Source organism: Carcharhinus amblyrhynchos, chromosome X (assembly GCF_965287045.1).
Source record: "Carcharhinus amblyrhynchos chromosome X, sCarAmb.v2.hapA, whole genome shotgun sequence".
Lineage (NCBI taxonomy): Eukaryota > Metazoa > Chordata > Chondrichthyes > Carcharhiniformes > Carcharhinidae > Carcharhinus > Carcharhinus amblyrhynchos.
In genome coordinates, this window is record NC_137359.1 from 6,712,257 (window position 1) to 6,730,040 (window position 17,784).

General features: G+C 46.4%; 1 protein-coding gene across 1 annotated transcript in view; it reads right to left on the reverse strand.

Annotated features, from left to right (window-relative positions):
• The window catches only part of LOC145361915 (inhibin beta B chain-like), a 29,294-nt gene extending 15,615 nt beyond the window's left edge, over positions 1-13,679 (reverse strand). Inside the window, exon 1 of the mRNA XM_080217900.1 lies at positions 13,319-13,679. Within this exon, the coding sequence (XP_080074026.1) occupies positions 13,319-13,679 (361 nt within the window). The remainder of the gene's footprint in view (positions 1-13,318) is intronic.
• Between the last annotated feature and the right edge of the window lie 4,105 nt (positions 13,680-17,784).

The following is a 17,784-nucleotide window of genomic DNA, read 5'->3' on the forward strand; positions in this document are numbered from 1 at the left end:
GCCCGATTTCGGTGCTGATAGATTGGTGCATGCACAGTGGTCCACACAGCGCTATGCTGACAGCCTCTCGAGCGGGAATACATCCCTCCCGATTCAGCCCACGGGCTGAAGTGTTCCCCAACAGGAAGAGAACATAAGGAAGAGGGACAGCTGGTAAGTGGCAGGCTTTCAAAATCATGTTAACCAGGGTTCAGGGTAAATACATTCCTCTTAGAGTGAAGAACAAGGCTGGCAGAAGTAGGGAACCCAGGATGACTCGGGATATTGAGGCGCTGGTCAAGAAGAAGGAAGAGGCACATGACATGCATAGACAGCTGGGATCAAGTGAATCCCTTGAAGAATATAGGGACTGTAGGAGAAGAATTCAGAGACAAATCAGGAGAGCAAAAAGGGGGCACCAGATTGTTTTGGCAGATAAGGAAAAGGAGAATCCAAAGAGCTTCTGCAAATACATAAAGGGCAAAAGAGTAAAAAGGGAGAGAGTAGGGCCTCTTAAGGATCAGCAATGTCACCTATGTGCGGGTCTACAAGAGATGGGTGAGATCCTAAATGAATATTTTTCATCAGTATTTACTGTTGAGAAAAGCATGGATGTTAGGGAACTTAGGGAAATAAATAATGATGTCTTGAGGATACATATTACAGAGAAAGAGGTGCTGGAAGTCTTAAAGCGCATCAAGGTAGATAAATCCCTGGGACTGATGAAGTCTATCCCAGGACACTGTGGGAGGCCAGGGAGGAAATTGCGGGTCCCCTAGTCGAGATATTTGAATCATTGATAGTCACAAGATGAGGCGCCTGAAGATTGGAGAGTGGCAAATGTTGTGCCTTTGTTTAAAAAGAGCTGCAGGGAAAAGCCTGGGAGCTACAGGCCAGTGAGCCTCACATCTGTGGTAGTTAAGTTGTTGGAAGGTATTTTGAGACACAGGATCTACAGGCATTTAGAGATGCAAGGACTGATTAGGAACAGTCAGCATGGCTTTGTGAGAGGAAAATCGTGTCTCACAAATTTGACTGAGTTTTTTAAGGGGTAACCAAGAAGGTAGATGAGGACAGTGCAGTTGATGTTGTCTACATGGACTGTAGCAAGGCCTTTGACAAGGCATCGCATGATATGTTGCTGCATAAGATTAAATCTCAAAGGATCCAGGATGAGGTAGCCAATTGGATACAAAATTGGCTGATGGCAGAAGACAGAAGGTGGTTGTAAAGGGTTGTTTTACAAACTGGAGACCTGTGACCAGCAGTGTGCCTCAAGGATCAGTGTGGTGTCCACTGTTATTTGTCATTTATATTCATGATTTGAATGAGAATTTAGGAGGCATGGCTAGTAAGTTTGCAGATGACACCAAGATTGGTGGTGTAGTGGACAGTGAAGGAGGTTATCGAGGATTGTAACGCGATCTTGATCAATTTGGTCAGTGGGCTGACGAATGGCAGATGGAGTTTAATTTAGATAAATGCGAGATGATGCATTTTGGTCGATCGAACCAGGGCAGGACTTACTCAGTTAATAGTAGGGCGTTGGGGAGAGTTATACAACAAAGAGATCTAGGGGTAAATGTTCCTAGCTCATAGAAAGTGGAGTCACAGGTGGACAGGGTGGTGAAGAAGACATTTGGCATGCTTGGTTTCATTAGTCAGAACATTGAATACAGGACTTGGGATGTCTTGTTGAAGTTGTACAAGACATTAGTAAGGCCACACTTGGAATACTGTGTGCAATTCTGGTCATCCTATTATAGAAAGGATATTATTAAACTTGAAAGAGTGCAGAAAAGATTTACTGGGATGCTACCAGGACTTGATGAATTGAGTTGTAAGGAGAGATTGGATAGACTGGGACTTTTTTCTCTGGAGCGTAGGAGGCTTAGGGGTGATCTTACAGAGGTCTAGAAAATAATGAGGGGCACAGATCAGCGAGATAGTCAATATCTTTTCCCAAAGGTAGTGAAGTCTAAAAGTAGAGGGCATAGGTTTAAGGTGAGAGAGGAGAGATACAAAAGGGTCCAGAGAAGCAATTCTTTCACACAGAGAATGGTGAGTGTCTGGGACAAGTTGCCAAAGGTAGTAACAGAGGCAGGTACAATTTTGTCTTTTAAAAAGCATTTAGGCAGTTACCTGAGTAAGATGGCTATCGAGGGATACGGGCCAAACGCGGGCAACTGGGATTAGCTTAGTTGTTAAATAAAAAGGGCAGCATGGACAAGTTGGGCCGAAGGGCCTGTTTCCATGCTGTAAACCTCTGTGACATCCCTAGTTGCCCTTGGAGGACAGTGCAGAGTCAACCACATTGCTGTGGCTCTGGAGTCACATGTAGGCCAGACCGGGTAAGGACAACAGATTTCCTTCCCTAAGGGACATTCGTGAACCAGGTGGGTTTTTCTGACAATGGTTTCGTGGTCATCAGTAGATTCTTAATTCCAGATTTTTTTTATTGAATTCACATTCCGCCATCTGCCTTGGCAGGGTTCAAACCCAGGTCCCCAGCTGAAGGTAACCACTAGGCCATGAAGGTAAAAACCCCTAGCATTTAACAAGGAAGATGCGATGCTGAGGCAGAAAGGCATTGTTTCAAGTCCCACTCCACAGGCCTGTGCATAAAATTAAGGCTGACACTTAGGAGGGGGTGCTGCACTGTTAGAGGTGCTATCTTTCAAATGCGATGTGGCTCTATTTGGCCTCTTGGATGGACTGTATGGCACAGTTTCAAAGCAAAGCTGACAGGTTGTCCATGTGCGCTGTCTAATATTTACACTTTAATCATCATCATGAGGAGATTATCAGCTCATTACCACATTGCTGCTTCCAGGAGCTTGCTTTGCGCAAATTAGCTGCCACATTGCCCACATTTGATAGTGACTACACTTCAAGAGGGTTTTATTGGTTGTAAAGCGCTTTGGAAATTCCAGAAGTTGGAAAAAGTACAATCTGAATACAAATCTTCTATTTCTATATGTGGAGAAGTGCTGATTTTGCAGGGGGTTTGATAGGGTAGACGTGGAGGGTTTGCTTCCCCTTGTGGGAGAGTCTAGGACCAAAGGGCATAATTTCAGAGTAAGGGGTCCCCATTGAAGACAGAGATGAGGAGGAATATCTTCTCCGAGAGGTGTGAATCTGTGGAATTCTTTACCACACTGGGTTGTTAAGTATGTTCAAAGCTGAGATAGACACATTTTTGATCAGTAAGGGAATAAAGGGTCATGCAGATAAGGCAGGAAAGTTGAGTTGAGGACTGTATCAGTCATGATCTCATTGAATGGCAGAGCAAACTCAATGGATTAAACGGCCTACTTCTGTTCCTATATCTTATGATCTTCTGGTATAATTGGTAAACTTCATTTTTGAATGAATGACACAATCACCTGTGCCTTATATTTCTACAGACATTAAAAAGTTTTCCCCATATCTGCATCAAGATAGGACACACATTAAGTGTTGCTTTTTTAATAATTCATTCACAAAACATGAGTGATGCTGGCTAGACCAGTATTTATTGCTCACCCTTAACTGCCCTTGAAAAAGTGGTGGTGAGCCAGAGCAAGACTGGCATCCATGAGACGCTGTGGGCCATCAGCAGCAGCAGAATTGTACTCAATCTGTAACCTCATGTCCTGGCATATCCCCCACTTGACCATTACCATCAAGACAGGGGATCAGCCCTGGTTCAATGGAGAGTGCAGGAGGGCATGTCAGGAGCAGCACCAGGCATACTTAACAATGAGGTAAGGCTACAATACAGGACTGCTTGCATGACAAACACCATAAACAGCGAGTAACAAAGCTAAGTAATCCAACAACCAATGGATTAGATCTTAGCTCTGCAGTTCTGCCAAATCCAGTCGTGAATGTGGTGGACAATTAAACTGGAGGAGGAGATTCCGCAAATATCCCCATCCTGATGGAGGAGCCCAGCACATCAGTACAAAAGATAAGGCTGAAGAATTTGCATCAATCTTCAGCCAGAGTATCAAGTGTATGATCCATCTTGGCCTCCTCTAGTGGTCCCCAGGGTCAGAGATGTCAGTCTTCAGCCAATGTTCAAAGCAAATGACAAAAAAATTATTTTTAATATCTCAATGTTTAGCCAGCATTACGCACAGCAGTATCCTGGGTCTGAACATGGACAGCCTGACACTAAATGGTGAAGGGTTCAATCAAATCATTCTGCAGGCCAGCATGGAATATGGAAGGCAGCTGTGGTTCGAGTGACCAGACACTCATTCTCACACTGGTATTTGAGGAACCCAATTGATTGCCTGATGAGGACCAGAACTGGTGCACAGATGCCGTGCAGTTTATCCGCTGGTGTTGGGTTTCTGAGAGGAATCATAAGGCAAGTCTGAGTATTTTTCAGACAACAGCCAACCTCTTGCAAGCAAGGTAGAGGAAAAGAGTGTGGGGATGGGAATGTAGAACAAGTACAAAATGTATGAGTCAGGAAAACAGCTACAACATTGCATGATGCGTTGTTGTGGGCAAGACAAGTTGCATGTTCACAGCATGGAAGCTTTTCCATGAAGCGATGAGAAAAAGCACACAGAGCACCAGACCAGGGACATGGAGGAGGCTACAATATGTGTCAAAGCAAAGCTCTAGCCATCGTCTGCTGGATGTACGTGGCAAAAATGACTATTTCAAAAAACAAGGTCTCAGACAACTGCTTAAAGGAAGCACGGAGAGCACAGTGCGATGATACTGATATCCCGGTCACAGAGATGGACCCAGACAGAAGGAAGACCAGAGTACTAGAGATCTTAATTACAATGAAGAACAAGGATCGGAGGTAGCAATCAGAGTGATGCTGAAACTGCTGCAATAGCATCCACCACAATAAACATATATTGCTAGTAATACTGCCTGTTACAAGTGGAAGAATGACCAACAGACTTGAGGTTGATTGCAACATAGGAATGCATAGGAACATTAAGAAAACATTTTCATTTTGCGTGTCCTGCCAAATGTGACAGTACAATTAGAAGAATCATGCTCATTACTCCAACTGTTAAAAAAGAGCAGTAGTTACTGAATCTCTCAGACTTCTTACAGAAAAGCAAAAGTACCGAATGCCTTCATTAGAATTCACTCTGTAACTTGCTCCTGATTATCTGTTATCCTTTATAGAAACCATCCCAAACCCCTCAATTAAATTCCAGTCTGCAACTCACCCCGCGGGTATCTGTTCTTCTATATAGAAACGACCCCGAAGCCCTCGATGACATTCCAGTCTGTAACTCACTCCCGGGTATCTGTTATCCTATATAGAAACCACCCCGAACCTCTTGATTAGATTCCAGTCTGTAATTCACGCCCGGGTATCTGTTATTCTATATATAAACCACCCTGAACCCCTCAATTAGATTCCAGTCTGTAACTCACTCCCAGGTATCTGTTATTCTGTATATAAACCACCCCGAACCCCTCGATTAGATTCTAGTGTGTAACTCACTCCTAGGTATCTGTTATTCCATATACAACCCACCATGAACCCCTCAATTAGACTTCAGTCTGGAACTCACTCCCGGATATCTGTTATTCTATATGTATAAATCACCCCAAACCCCTCAATTCGATTCCAGTCTGTAACTCACTCCCGGGTATCTGTTATTCTAGATATAAACCATCCCGAACCCCTCAGTTAGATTCCAGTCTGTAACTCACTCCCAGGTATCTGTTATTATATATATACAAACAATCCTGAGCCCGCTGATTAGATTCCACTCAGTAACTCGCTCCTGGATATGTTTTTTTGTATATGAATCACCCCAAAACCCCTCAGATTCCAGTCTATACTTCACTCCCGGTTATCTATTATTCTGCATATAAATACTGCCAAATCCTGTGATTAGATTCCAGTCTGTAACTCACTCCCAGATATCTGTTATTCTAGACATAAACCACCCCGAACCCCTCGATTCGATTCCAGTCTGTAACTCACTCCTGGGGATCTGTTATTCTGTATCCAAGCCATCTCAAACCCCTTGATTAGACTGCAGTCTGTAATTCACTGTTGGGTATTTTGATTAACCGTTGATTAGGTTCCAGTTTGTAACTCACTCGCAGGTAGCTGTAATTCTATATATAAACCACCTCAAACCTGTTGATTGGATTCCAGTCAGTAACTCACATCCGGATATCTGTTATTCTATGTATTTTGATTTGATTTACTATTGTCACATGTATTAACTTACAGTGATAAGTATTGTTTTTTTTTACGTGCTATACAAAGCATACCGTTCATAAAGAAAGAAAAGGAAAGGGTGCAGAATGTAGTGTTACAGTCAAAGCTAGGGTGTAGAGAAAGATCAACTTAATGCAAGATACGTCCATTCAAAAGCAGCAGGAAAGAAGCTGTTCTTCAGTCGGTTGGTACGTGACCTCAGAATTTTGTACCTTTTTCCCTAGGGAAGAAGTTGGAAGAGGGAATGTCCAGGGTATGTAGGGTCCTGAATTATGCTGGCTGCTTTTCTGAGGCAGCAGGAAATGTAGACAGAGCCAATGGGTGGGAGGCTGGTTTGCTTGATAGATTGGGCTACATTCACGACCTTTTATAGTTCCTTGCAGTCTTGGGCAGAACAGGAACCATACCAAGCTGTGATACAACCAGAAAGAATGCTTTCTGTGGTGCATCTGTAGAAGTTGGTGAGATTCGTAGCTGACGTGCCAAATTTCCTTAGCCTTCTGAGAAAATAGAGGCGTTGGTGGGCTTTCTTAACTATAGTGTTGGTATGGGGAGACCAGGACAGATTGTTGGTGATCTGGACACCTAATAACTTGAAGCTCTCGAACCTTTCTACTTCATCCCCATTGATGTAGACAGGGGCATGTTCTCCTTTATGCTTTCTGATGTCAATGACAATCTCCTTTGTTTTATAAATATATAAATTATCCTGAATCCCTCGATTAGATTCCACTCTGTAACTCACTCCCAGTTATCTGTAACTCTATATATAAACCACCCCGAACCCCTCGATTAGATTCCAGTTTGTAACTCACTGCCGGGGAGCTGTTATTCTATCTATACACCACCCCGAACCCCTCGATTAGATTCCAGTCTGTAACTCACTCCCGGGTATCTGTTATTCTATATATAAACCACCTCGAACCCCCCGATTAGATTCCAGTCTGTAACTCACGCATTGGTATCTGTTATTCTGTATATAAAGCACCCCGAACCCCTCGATTTGATTCCAGTCTGTAACTCACTCCCGGGCATCTGTTATTCTATATATAAACCACCCCGAACCCCTCGATTAGATTCCAGTCTGTAACTCACTCCCGGGTATCTGTTATTCTATATATAAACCACCCCGAACCCCTTGATTCGATTCCAGTCTGTAACTCACGCATTGGTATCTGTTATTCTATATATAAAGCACCCCGAACCCCTCGATTAGATTCCAGTCTGTAACTCATTCCCGGGTATCTGTTATTCTATATATAAACCACCGCAAACCCCTCGATTAGATTCCAGTCTGTAACTCACTCCCGGATATCTGTTATTTTGTATATAAACCACCCCAAACCCCTCAATTAGATTCCAGTCTGTAACTCATTCCCGGGTATCTGTTATTCTATATATAAGCCACCCCGAACCCCTTAGTTAAATTCCAGTCTGTAACTCACTCCTGGGTATCTGTTATTTTATATATATCAACCACCCAAATCTCTCGATTAGATTCCAGTCTATAACTCACTTACAGATATCTGTTATTCTGTATATAAGCCACCTCAATCCCCTCAGGTTACAAGATGAAGGCATGTAAAATCATCGGTTCCAAGGCACCCCTCCCTGATGAACTCAATGCATTCTATGCCCTTTTTGAGCAAGAGGTCAGCGACAGCACACACTCCACCCCAGAGGGCTCAGATGAACTGTATTTGCAGTCACCATTGCAGATGTCAGAGCAGCCTTTTCAAAGATCAACCCATGGAAAGAGAATTGCCTGGATGTGCACTCAGATTCTGCGTGGATCAGCTGGCTGGGGTATACGCAGACATCTTAAACCTCTCTTTACAACAATTTGAGTCCCTATCTGCTTTAAGAAAATGACCAAAGAAAAAGCTAGGCAGCGCACCAGTGGCTTGAATATCCATCATTATGAAGTGATTCGAAAGGTTTGTCATGGCATGAATCAATTCCAGCCTCCCGGATTGCCTGGATCCACTGGAGTTCACCTACCGTCGCATCAGGTCCACAGCAGACACCATTTCCCTGGCCCTACACAACTCTGGAACACCTAGCTAAGACATCCATGACGGCCTATTTATTGACCATAGTTCAGCCTTCAACACCATTATTCCCACGAAACTCATCTCCAAACTACGTGGCCTGGGTCTCGGGTCCTCCCTCTGCAACTGGATCCTGAACTTCCTAACCCACAGACCACAATCAGTAAGGATAGGCAACAACACCTCTTCCACAATCATCCTCAACACTGGTGCTCCACAAGGCTGTGTTCTCAGCCCCCTACTATACTCCTTATACATCGATGGCTGTGTGGCCAAATTCCCCTCCAATTCGATTTTCAAGTTTGCTGATGACACCACAGTGGTGGGTCGGATCTCAAACAATGACAGAGTACAGGAATGAGATAGAGAATCTGGTGAACTGGTGTGGCAACAATAATCTCTCCCTCAATGTCAACAAAACGGAAGAGATTGTCATCAACTTCAGGAAGCGTAAAGGAGAACAAATCCCTGTCTATATTAATGGGGATGAAGTAGAAATGGTTGAGAGCTTCAGGTTTTTAGGTGCTCAGATCACCAACAACATGTCCTGTTCCCCCCATGCCGACACTAGTTAAGGAAGCCCACCAATGCCTCTACTTTCTCAGAAGACTAAGGAAATTTGGCATGTCAGCTACGACTCTCACCGACTTTTACAGATGCACCATAGAAAGCATTCTTTCTAGTTGTATCACTGCTTGGTATGGCTCCTGCTCTTTCCAAGACTGCAAGAAAAGGTCGTGAATGTAGCCCAATCCATCACTCAAACCAGACTCCCTTCATTGACACTTCTACACTTCCTGCTGCCTTGGAAAAGTGGCCAGCATAATTAAGGACCCACGCACCCCAGAAATATTTTCTTCCACCTTCTTCTGTCAGGAGAAAGATACAAAGTCTGAGGTCATGTAGAACCAACTCAAGAAAACTTCTTCCCTGCTGCCATCAGACTTTTGAATGGACCTACCTTGCACTAAGTTCATCTTTCTCTAAATCCTAGCTACGACTGCAGCGTTAAATTCTGCACTTTCTCCTTTCCTTCTCTATGAATGCTATGCTTTGTCTGTTTAGCATGCAAGAAATAATACTTTATACTGTATACTAATATATGTGACAATAATAAATCAAATCAAGTTCGATTAGATTCCAGTCAGTAATTCACTCCTGGGTATCTGTTATTCTATATATAAACCGCACCAAAAATCCTCAATTTGATTCCAATCAGTAACTCACTCCCAGGTATCTGTTATTTTATACATAAACAACCCCGAATCCCTCGATTAGATTCCAGTCTGTAACTCACTCCCGGGTATCTGTTATTCTATATATAAACCACCCCGAACCCCTCGATTAGATTCCAGTCTGTAACTCACTCCTGGGTATCTGTTATTTTATACATAAACGACCCCGAATCCCTCGATTAGATTCCAGTCTGTAACTCACTCCCGGGTATCTGTTATTCTATATATAAACCACCCCGAACCCCTCGATTAGATTCCAGTCTGTAACTCACTCCCGGGTATCTGTTATTCTATATATAAATCACCAAGCAAATGCAGCCTTAGAAAGGGTAAGTTTAACACAGGGCTGTCTTCTCCTTCTCCTTCCGGTACTGAGTTTTTCCTGTTTCTGGTCCAATCTCTTTCCCTTTCTTGCCCTCATGCCTTTTTCCTCTTTACTCCTGTTCCGTTGCTCTGTAGCCCTGGAGCCTTCACCCCAAGGGCACCAGTACCCTCAGCCCTGTATCCGCACCCAACAGCCTCAGTACTTGCAGCCCTAGAGTCCTAGGGTCCTTTCGCAGTTCCCACAAATTTTCAGCCAGTGACCCTGAATATTTCCTCATTCCTTTCTTGTCCCAGTTTGTACTCACTGAGTCCTCACTCCAAACTCCCCTGGGAAGTCAGCTTGCCACTAGCACGCCTTTGAAAGCAGTTGTGATTCATGCCGTCATAACGCCACACCAATGTGAGTGGATTTTTGAACATAGTGGAGGGCTGATTTCTGTGAGGAGGCCCGATAATGAGATGCAAATCAATGGAAATGAGATTCTGAGCATTACTTGGTGGGAAACCTGACCGAGAAAAATGGGAGTGGGAAATCCCAGCCTACATACTGGAGATGAAGAAGGAGCCATTCAGACTTGGAGACTGCTTTAGTTAATGGGGTCCTGGGGAGAAAGCTGAGGGTGCTGCTTGGAGGAGGAAACAGTCACAGTCAGAGGGGGCAGTCTGGAATCTAATCGAGGGGTTTGGGGTGATTTTATATATAGAATATGAAGTGGCAAGTCCAGGGTGAGGGTTTCATTGGGTGGGTCACTGGGGGAGACAAGGCAGGTAGCTTGGATAATGGGAGGTGGCAGGGTCAGGTAGGCAAGGGGATGTAACGGGTGTCGACTCTGAGGGGAGGGAGGGCATGTGGAGGTGGATTGTGGGAGGGTCCAGGGTGATGGAGGGCAGAGGAATAGTGATATTGGGTGGTACTGTGATGATGGGGTATTTGGGGGACAGGAGAAGGGGGAGGGATGAGTCTAGAAGGTGACCTGCACCATTTTCTAAACTGTCCTCACCACGCAGTTAGTCAGTCAGTCAGTCCAATCCCTCAACTTGGGAGGAGGGTCTTTTCAGGCTCGTGAAGTTGAAGATTAGCAAGGGGTTGATTGAAGGGACACCTTGATAATGGTGAGGCTCTGCTGTGTTCTTCTCTCTGTGCTGAAGAGCACATTGCAGCAGCTTTGTTCCTGACTCAATAACTTACAGCACAAAATTTGCAGCAAATTGCAGCCTTTATTCTATGACATTTACCATTGACTGCAGTATAAAGGAGGGAGAGAGGAGGGAGGGAGGGAGAGACAGAGGAAGAGAGTGTTGGAAGGGAGAGGGGAAGGGAGGGAGGGGGATACGAATGCCTCCAAATGATACAGCTGGTGGAGGGCAGCAAACTCTTGTCTTCAAATCACCATCCTGCCATGTGAATGGTCACGGCTGACAAGGAATCATGTGGTTTCTATGTTGCTGTTACAACGGTCTCTCTAGACTCTCGAGGGTGGTGGAGATGAGTGGGAAAGTGTCTGCATGAGGTTACACGTACATGGCTCTCATCACCCTGGTCAAAGAGCAATGTCTCCATGCACAGTGATATACGAGTATCAGGAACAGCCATCTCTGCTTTTCCACGATGTCCTTTACCTGGGAGGGATGGACTGGGAATGCCATGTCTAGATGAAGATCAGGAAAAGGACTTAGCACTGGCCTGCTGGCTTTGGTAGAGAGGGAAACCTCACTAAATTTATTACTTCAATGTGTTCACACATCCACTGAAGTGTTAATGATGCAGCTGCAGGTGACCCATAGGACATAGAAGCAGAATTAAGCCACTCGGCCCATCGAGTCTGCTCCACCATTCAATCATGGCTGATATTTTTCTCATCCCCATTCTCCTGCCTTTTCCCTGGAACCCCTGATCCCCTTATTAATCAAGAACCTATCTAGCTCTGTCTTAAAGACACTCAATGACCTGGCCTCCACAGCCTTCTGTGGCAAAGAGTTCCACATACTCACCACTCTTTGGCTGAAGAAATTCCTCCTCATCTCTGCTTTAAAGGATCGTCCCTTTAGCCTGAGGTTGTGCCCTCTGGTTCTAGTTTTTCCTACTAGTGGAAATATCCTCTCCACATCCATTCTATCCAGGCCTCGCAGTATCCTAGAAGTTTCAATAAGATCCCCCCTCATCCTTCTAAACTCCAATGAGTACGGACCCAGAGTCCTCAACCACCCCTCATAAGATAAGCCCTTCATTCCAGGGATCATTCTTGTGAACCTCCTCTGGACCCTTTCCAAGGCCAGCACATCCTTCCTTAGATATGGGGCCCAAAACTGCTCACAATACTCCAAATGAGGTCTGACCAGGGCCTTATACAGCCTCAGCAGTACATCCCTCCTCTTGTATTCTAGCTCTCTTGACATGAATGCTAACAGTGCATTTGCCTTCTTAACTGTTGACTGAACCTACATGTTAACCTTAAGAGAATCTTAAAGTTAATGTGCCTCAGTAATGGCTCCAATCCAGATGAGGAGAACAAGGGCCCATCACAGCTTTACACAGGGTCAGAAGGGGCATAGGTCTGAGCAGCAAGACACAGTGGGAGCTTCAGAAGATCAGTGGGCTGGCTGACAACGTCCACTGTAACATTGAGTATTAGCCTGAGCATAGGTGTAACACCTGTGCTGCTCTTATCTAGAGATGAGTGAGAGAGACAATGCTGGAGGTGCCCTCAAACGTCCTGAACTGTGATTGCTTGCACCAGCCAGCAGTGGCTGCGAGGACTCTGGAGGAGTAATGTGGAGTGAATATCTGTCTGGGTTTCCTTTAAATATAGCGCCACAGCCTTCGACCCCATGAGGTAATGATGGGGTAGGTGACTTCCTCCCTGCCCCACCAGGTGATTCGCTGAGCTCCTAGCAGATGCATGATTAATGAGCTGAAAAGTGGAAGATTGTGTCTATTCACCCACCCCGTTGCCCAGTGGGAATCACATGGACTTTCCCTCCCACCATGGAGTCTCCAGAGTAGAAAACTTTGTCTGGGTAGCATGATGGCACAGTGGTTAGCACTGCTGCCTCACAGCCCCAGGGACCTGGGTTCAATTCCTGGCTTGGGTCACTGTCTGTGTGGAGTTTGCATGTTCTCCCCGTGTCTGCGTGGGTTTCCTCCAGGTGCTCTGGTTTCCTCCCATAGTCTGAAAGATGTACTGGTTAGGTGGATTGACCATGCTAAATTCTCCCTCAGTGTACCCGAACAGGGGTATGGCAACTAAGGGAATTTCACAGTAACTTCATTGCAGTGTTAATGTAAGCCTACTCGTTACATGAATAAATTTTAAAACCTGTGACAATAATAAATAAACTTTAACTTCAGAGTGGTGGTATCAAAGTGATGAAAACTATTCTTTTGATTTGTGAAGGATAAGAAGAAACTGTGAGGGTTAAAGTCATCGTCATCAGGGGCACAAAAAGGGGTCAGATCATATCTGCCGCCTATTCTAATCCACCAAATTTACAGGATAAATAGGTAACACGATATTACTGGGACTAACCTGAATGTGCAAAGGTGATGATTTCATAACTTTTATCTTTCACTCCCTGGTTGTGTGCAAACTTCTGCGTGTTTCTTCCAGTGTCCAGTGAGCTGACCTCCATCAAATTTTCAATGTGGAATTTCCTCAGGAGGGACACTTGACTTTTTCTGAGAGTTTCATTGGGGGCTTTTGGCCTTGCCTTCATATGCATTTGTTTCAGGATGTAGCTCTTCATCCACTTGAGGATTTTGTCATCTGTTGCTGCCTCAGAGCCAGAGAAGTTGCAGAAAGTACAAGCTGTGTCCTCAGAGTGCGTGAGAGTCAGAGTCCGTAACCAAAAGCAGCAGCAGAAGCTCAGAATTATTCTTTCCTTCATCATGGTGAAGGTGTTTCCCTTGTAGGAACCCGACAGAAACTAGCAGCAATTGCTAAGAAAACTTCACGGGCCTCTTTATATTAGGTCTTCTGTTCGACTCACTTGACGCATCTCCTTGCCCAGGTAAAACAACTGGCGTTGGCACAGACCTCCGATCACTTCAGATTAAACTACTGACTTGTGCAGAAAGATCAGGAAAATACCGTGTGTGCCAAACCATTACACTATCGAATTGAGGCAGGATGAGGGGTCAAAGGGAGTATTGTGTGACTGCATGGCTCCCTTGTAGTTTTCATCAAATCAGGTGAAGGAAGGGCAAAAGCTCTAAAGGCCAAAATGAGGTAATGTCCAAGCCCTGCTGCAAAATGTTGGCATTTACATTTGATTTTCATTATTTACAAGTGGCAAAATAGGGTTTGAAACAAGAATGAGCCTTGCCACCACTGATGATATTTTATTTGCCTTTGTTGACATTTGAACCTTGATGAATGCTTCCTTTCCTATTAAGGCACATTGTTGGCTGTTGAATTCTAAACTTTGCCAGGTTTGTAAACAGATTGGGCAATAGTCCTTCCACAGACCTGATGGAATTTGTGACAAGCTAAACTCAACTACACATGAGGCTAAACAAAAAGTTTCTGTAAAGCTCTCAACACTCCTCCTCTATTTCAATGGGACAATGTGTTGCTCACTGTGGCCAGGTAGTCTCAGAATGTCTCCACATCTTTCTGGGATCTATATGAGTTAGCTTATCCCAGCTGCTGCATTGGCAAAGGTGGTGTTTCACATTGGCCACTGCATCCCTGAACTAATGAAAGGGAGAAACCTGAGAGGTCTCCCATTCCTTGGAGACATATCATTTCAGGATGATGCACAAAGTAGAATGACCTAGCAAATGGTACTAGGGCTTTGACTGTTTCAGAATTACAAAAGGGGCAGACGGGGAGGGAGAGGGGGGTCCCAAAAAATATTTGCAAGTGAGCAGAACTATAGCCAATGAAATTCAGTCCAGGTGTGTACAGTGTCTCGCCCATTGGAAGGAAAAACGATGGATACACTTATTGTCCATTTCTTAATGAGTTCTAACAAAGGCTGAAAAGAGAAGCTCAACAACAATAGTTGAAGCACATTTAACCAATGGGGCTGAATCTCTGACCTCCTCATATGGCTAGTGGGAATCCCAATGCCCAAGCCCACTCAACCCCCAGAAGCTCCGAGGGACCCTTCCTCTGCAGCCTGGCAGCAGCAGAAAGGAAAATAGTCTGGATCTACTTCCTTGAGCCCCCTCAGGACCCAAGGCATCAGGTCAGAGTGTCAGGGCCAGGGGGCAGTGCACCGTAGGTATTGCCAAGGTGTGTGGGCTGAAGGGAGGCTGAGTGTGTGGGCCTGAAGGGGGTGGGGTCTGAGGGGGGAAGGTGCTGAGTGGGGGTTCTGAGGTGGGAATGGGGTTCTGAGAGGGGAGTGGGGCTGAGTGGAGGGTCTGACGGGGGAGTGGGGGCTCTGAGTGGAGGGGGGCTGAATGGGGAGATCTGAGGGGGGAGTGGAGGGGTCTGAGTGGAGGGGGGCTGAGTGGGGAGGTCGGAGTAGAGGGGGGCTGAGTGGGGAGGTCTGAGGGGGGAGTGGGGCTGAGTGGAGCATCTGAGAGGGGAGGGGGCTGAGTGGAGCATCTGAGAGGAGAGGGGGGTTCTGAGGGTGGAAGGGGCAGGGTGAAACATCTGAAAGGGGAATGGGGCTGAGTGGAGTGTCTAAGGGGGAAGTGGAGGATCTGAGTGGGAAGGATGGGATCAGGTCACTCTCATCGCTGTCAGATGGGGGGAGGGGTAGAGGTTACCTGTTATTTGTGGATTGGGGGGGTTGGGGGGCTGGAGGCCTCCCTTTGCTGAGAGGTTGATGGTGCTCAGTGTGGTGGTGGTGGGGGGGCACCATTTCATTTTTTTGGGAGGAGGTTGCCTGTTTCTGAGCACGGAGATCAGGAAGCCATTTAAAAATGGCACCCAGTCTCGGAACAGTGGTGCTGGCCGGCTGGTTAGTTGAAATGAGCTCATTAGCATCTTTCAGGTGGGTGAATCTCACCTGACAGACAGGGCCTGTGCCAATGGCAAACACTGCCATTTTGCCATCGCCATGGGCACTTCGTCCCAGTTCAGGAGGATCGGGCTCCACAAAATGATCCAAAGAGCTTCATGTGACAATTAGGAAACAAAGCTGAACAGCAGAGGGCCAATTATCAAGAGGTAGGTTTTAAGATGCATTTAAAGGAGAATCTTTCTTTGGCAAAAAAGATACAAAAGTCTGAGGTCACGTACCAACTGACTCAAGAACAGCTTCTTCCCTGCTGCTGACAGACTTTTGAATGGACCTACCTTGTATTAAGTTGATCTTTCTCTACACCCTCGCTATGACTGTAACACTACATTCTGCACCCTCTCCTTTCCTTCTCCCCTATGTACTCTATGAACAGTATGCTTTGTCTGTACAGTGCACCGGAAACAATACTTTTCACTGTATCCTAATACACGTGACAATAATAAATCAAATCAAAAAGAGAAATTATGGGTGGAGAGGAGCAATTCAAATCAGGAATGCTCTAAAAGCCAGAATAAGATAAAATAGGGTAGATAGTTTGGAGTGTTGTAGGGGGGCTGGAGGAGGTTACAGAGATAGGGAGGGGTGTAGGGGGCTGGAGGAGATTACAGAGATTGGGAGGGAGTGTAGGCGGCTGCAGGAGGTTACAGAGATAGGGAGGGGTGTAGGGACTGGAGGAGGTTACAGAGATAGGGAGGGGGTGTAGGAGGTTACAGAAATAGGGAGGGTTTGTAGGGGATTGGGGGAGGTTACAGAAATAGGGAGGGGTTGTAGGGGATTGGGGGAGGTTACAGAGATAGGGAGGGGGTGTAGGGGCTGGAGGAGGATACAGAGATAGGGAGGGGGTGTAGGCGGCTGCAGGAGGTTACAGAGATAGGGAGGGGTGTAGGGACTGGAGGAGGTTACAGAGATAGGGAGGGGGTGTAGGGGCTGCGGGAGGTTACAGAGATAGGGAGAGGGTGTAGGGGCTGCAGGAGGTTACAGTGATAGGGAGAGGGTGTAGGCGGCTGCAGGAGGTTAGAGAGATAGGGAGGGTTATAAGGGTTGGAGGAGGTTACAGAGATAGGGAGGAGGTGTGGGGGCTGGGGGAGGTTAAAGAGATAGGGAGGGGGTGTGGGGGGCTGGAGGTGGTTACAGAGATAGGGAGGGGGGCGTAGGGGGGCTGGAGGAGGTTACAGAGATAGGGAGGGGGTGTAGGAGCTGGAGGAGGTTACAGAGATAGGGAGGAGGTGTAGGAGGTTACAGAGGTAGGGAGGGGGTGTAGGAGGCTGCAGGAGGTTAGAGAGATAGGGAGGGGGTGTAGGGACTGGAGGAGGTTACAGAGATAGGGAGGGGTGTAAGGACTGAAGGAGGTTACAGAGATAGGGAGGGGGTGTAGGAGGTTACAGAAATAGGGAGGGGGTGTAGAGGGCTGGAGGAGGTTAGAGATGGGGAGGGAATGGAGGGGATGTAGGGGATGTAGGGGCTGCAGGAGGTTACAGAGATAGGGAGGGATTGAAGGGGCTGGAGGAGGTTACAGAGATAGGGAGGGGGTGTAGGAGGATACAGAGATAGGGAGGGGGTGTAGGAGGATACAGAGATAGGGAGGGGGTGTAAGGACTGGAGGAGGTTACAGAGATAGGGAGGGGTGTAGGGGGCTGGAGGAGGTTACAGAGATAGGGAGGGGTGTAGGGGGCTGGAGGAGGTTACAGAGATAGGGAGGGGTTGTAGGGGGCTGGGGGAGGTTACAGGGATAGGGAGGAGTTGTAGGGGCTGGAGGAGATTAGAGATAGGGAGGGGCTGTAGGGGCTGGAGGAGGTTAGGGATAGGGAGGGTGTGTAGGGGCTGGAGGAGGTTATAGAGATAGGGAGGGGGTGTAGGCAGCTGCAGGAGGTTACAGAGATAGGGAGGGGGTGTAGGGGCTGTACTAGGGTACAGAGATAGGGAGGGGGTGTAGGGGCTGGAGGAGGTTATAGAGATAGGGAGGGTTGTAGGGGGGCTGGAGAAAGTTACAGAGATAGAGAAGGTGTAGGGGCTGGAGGAG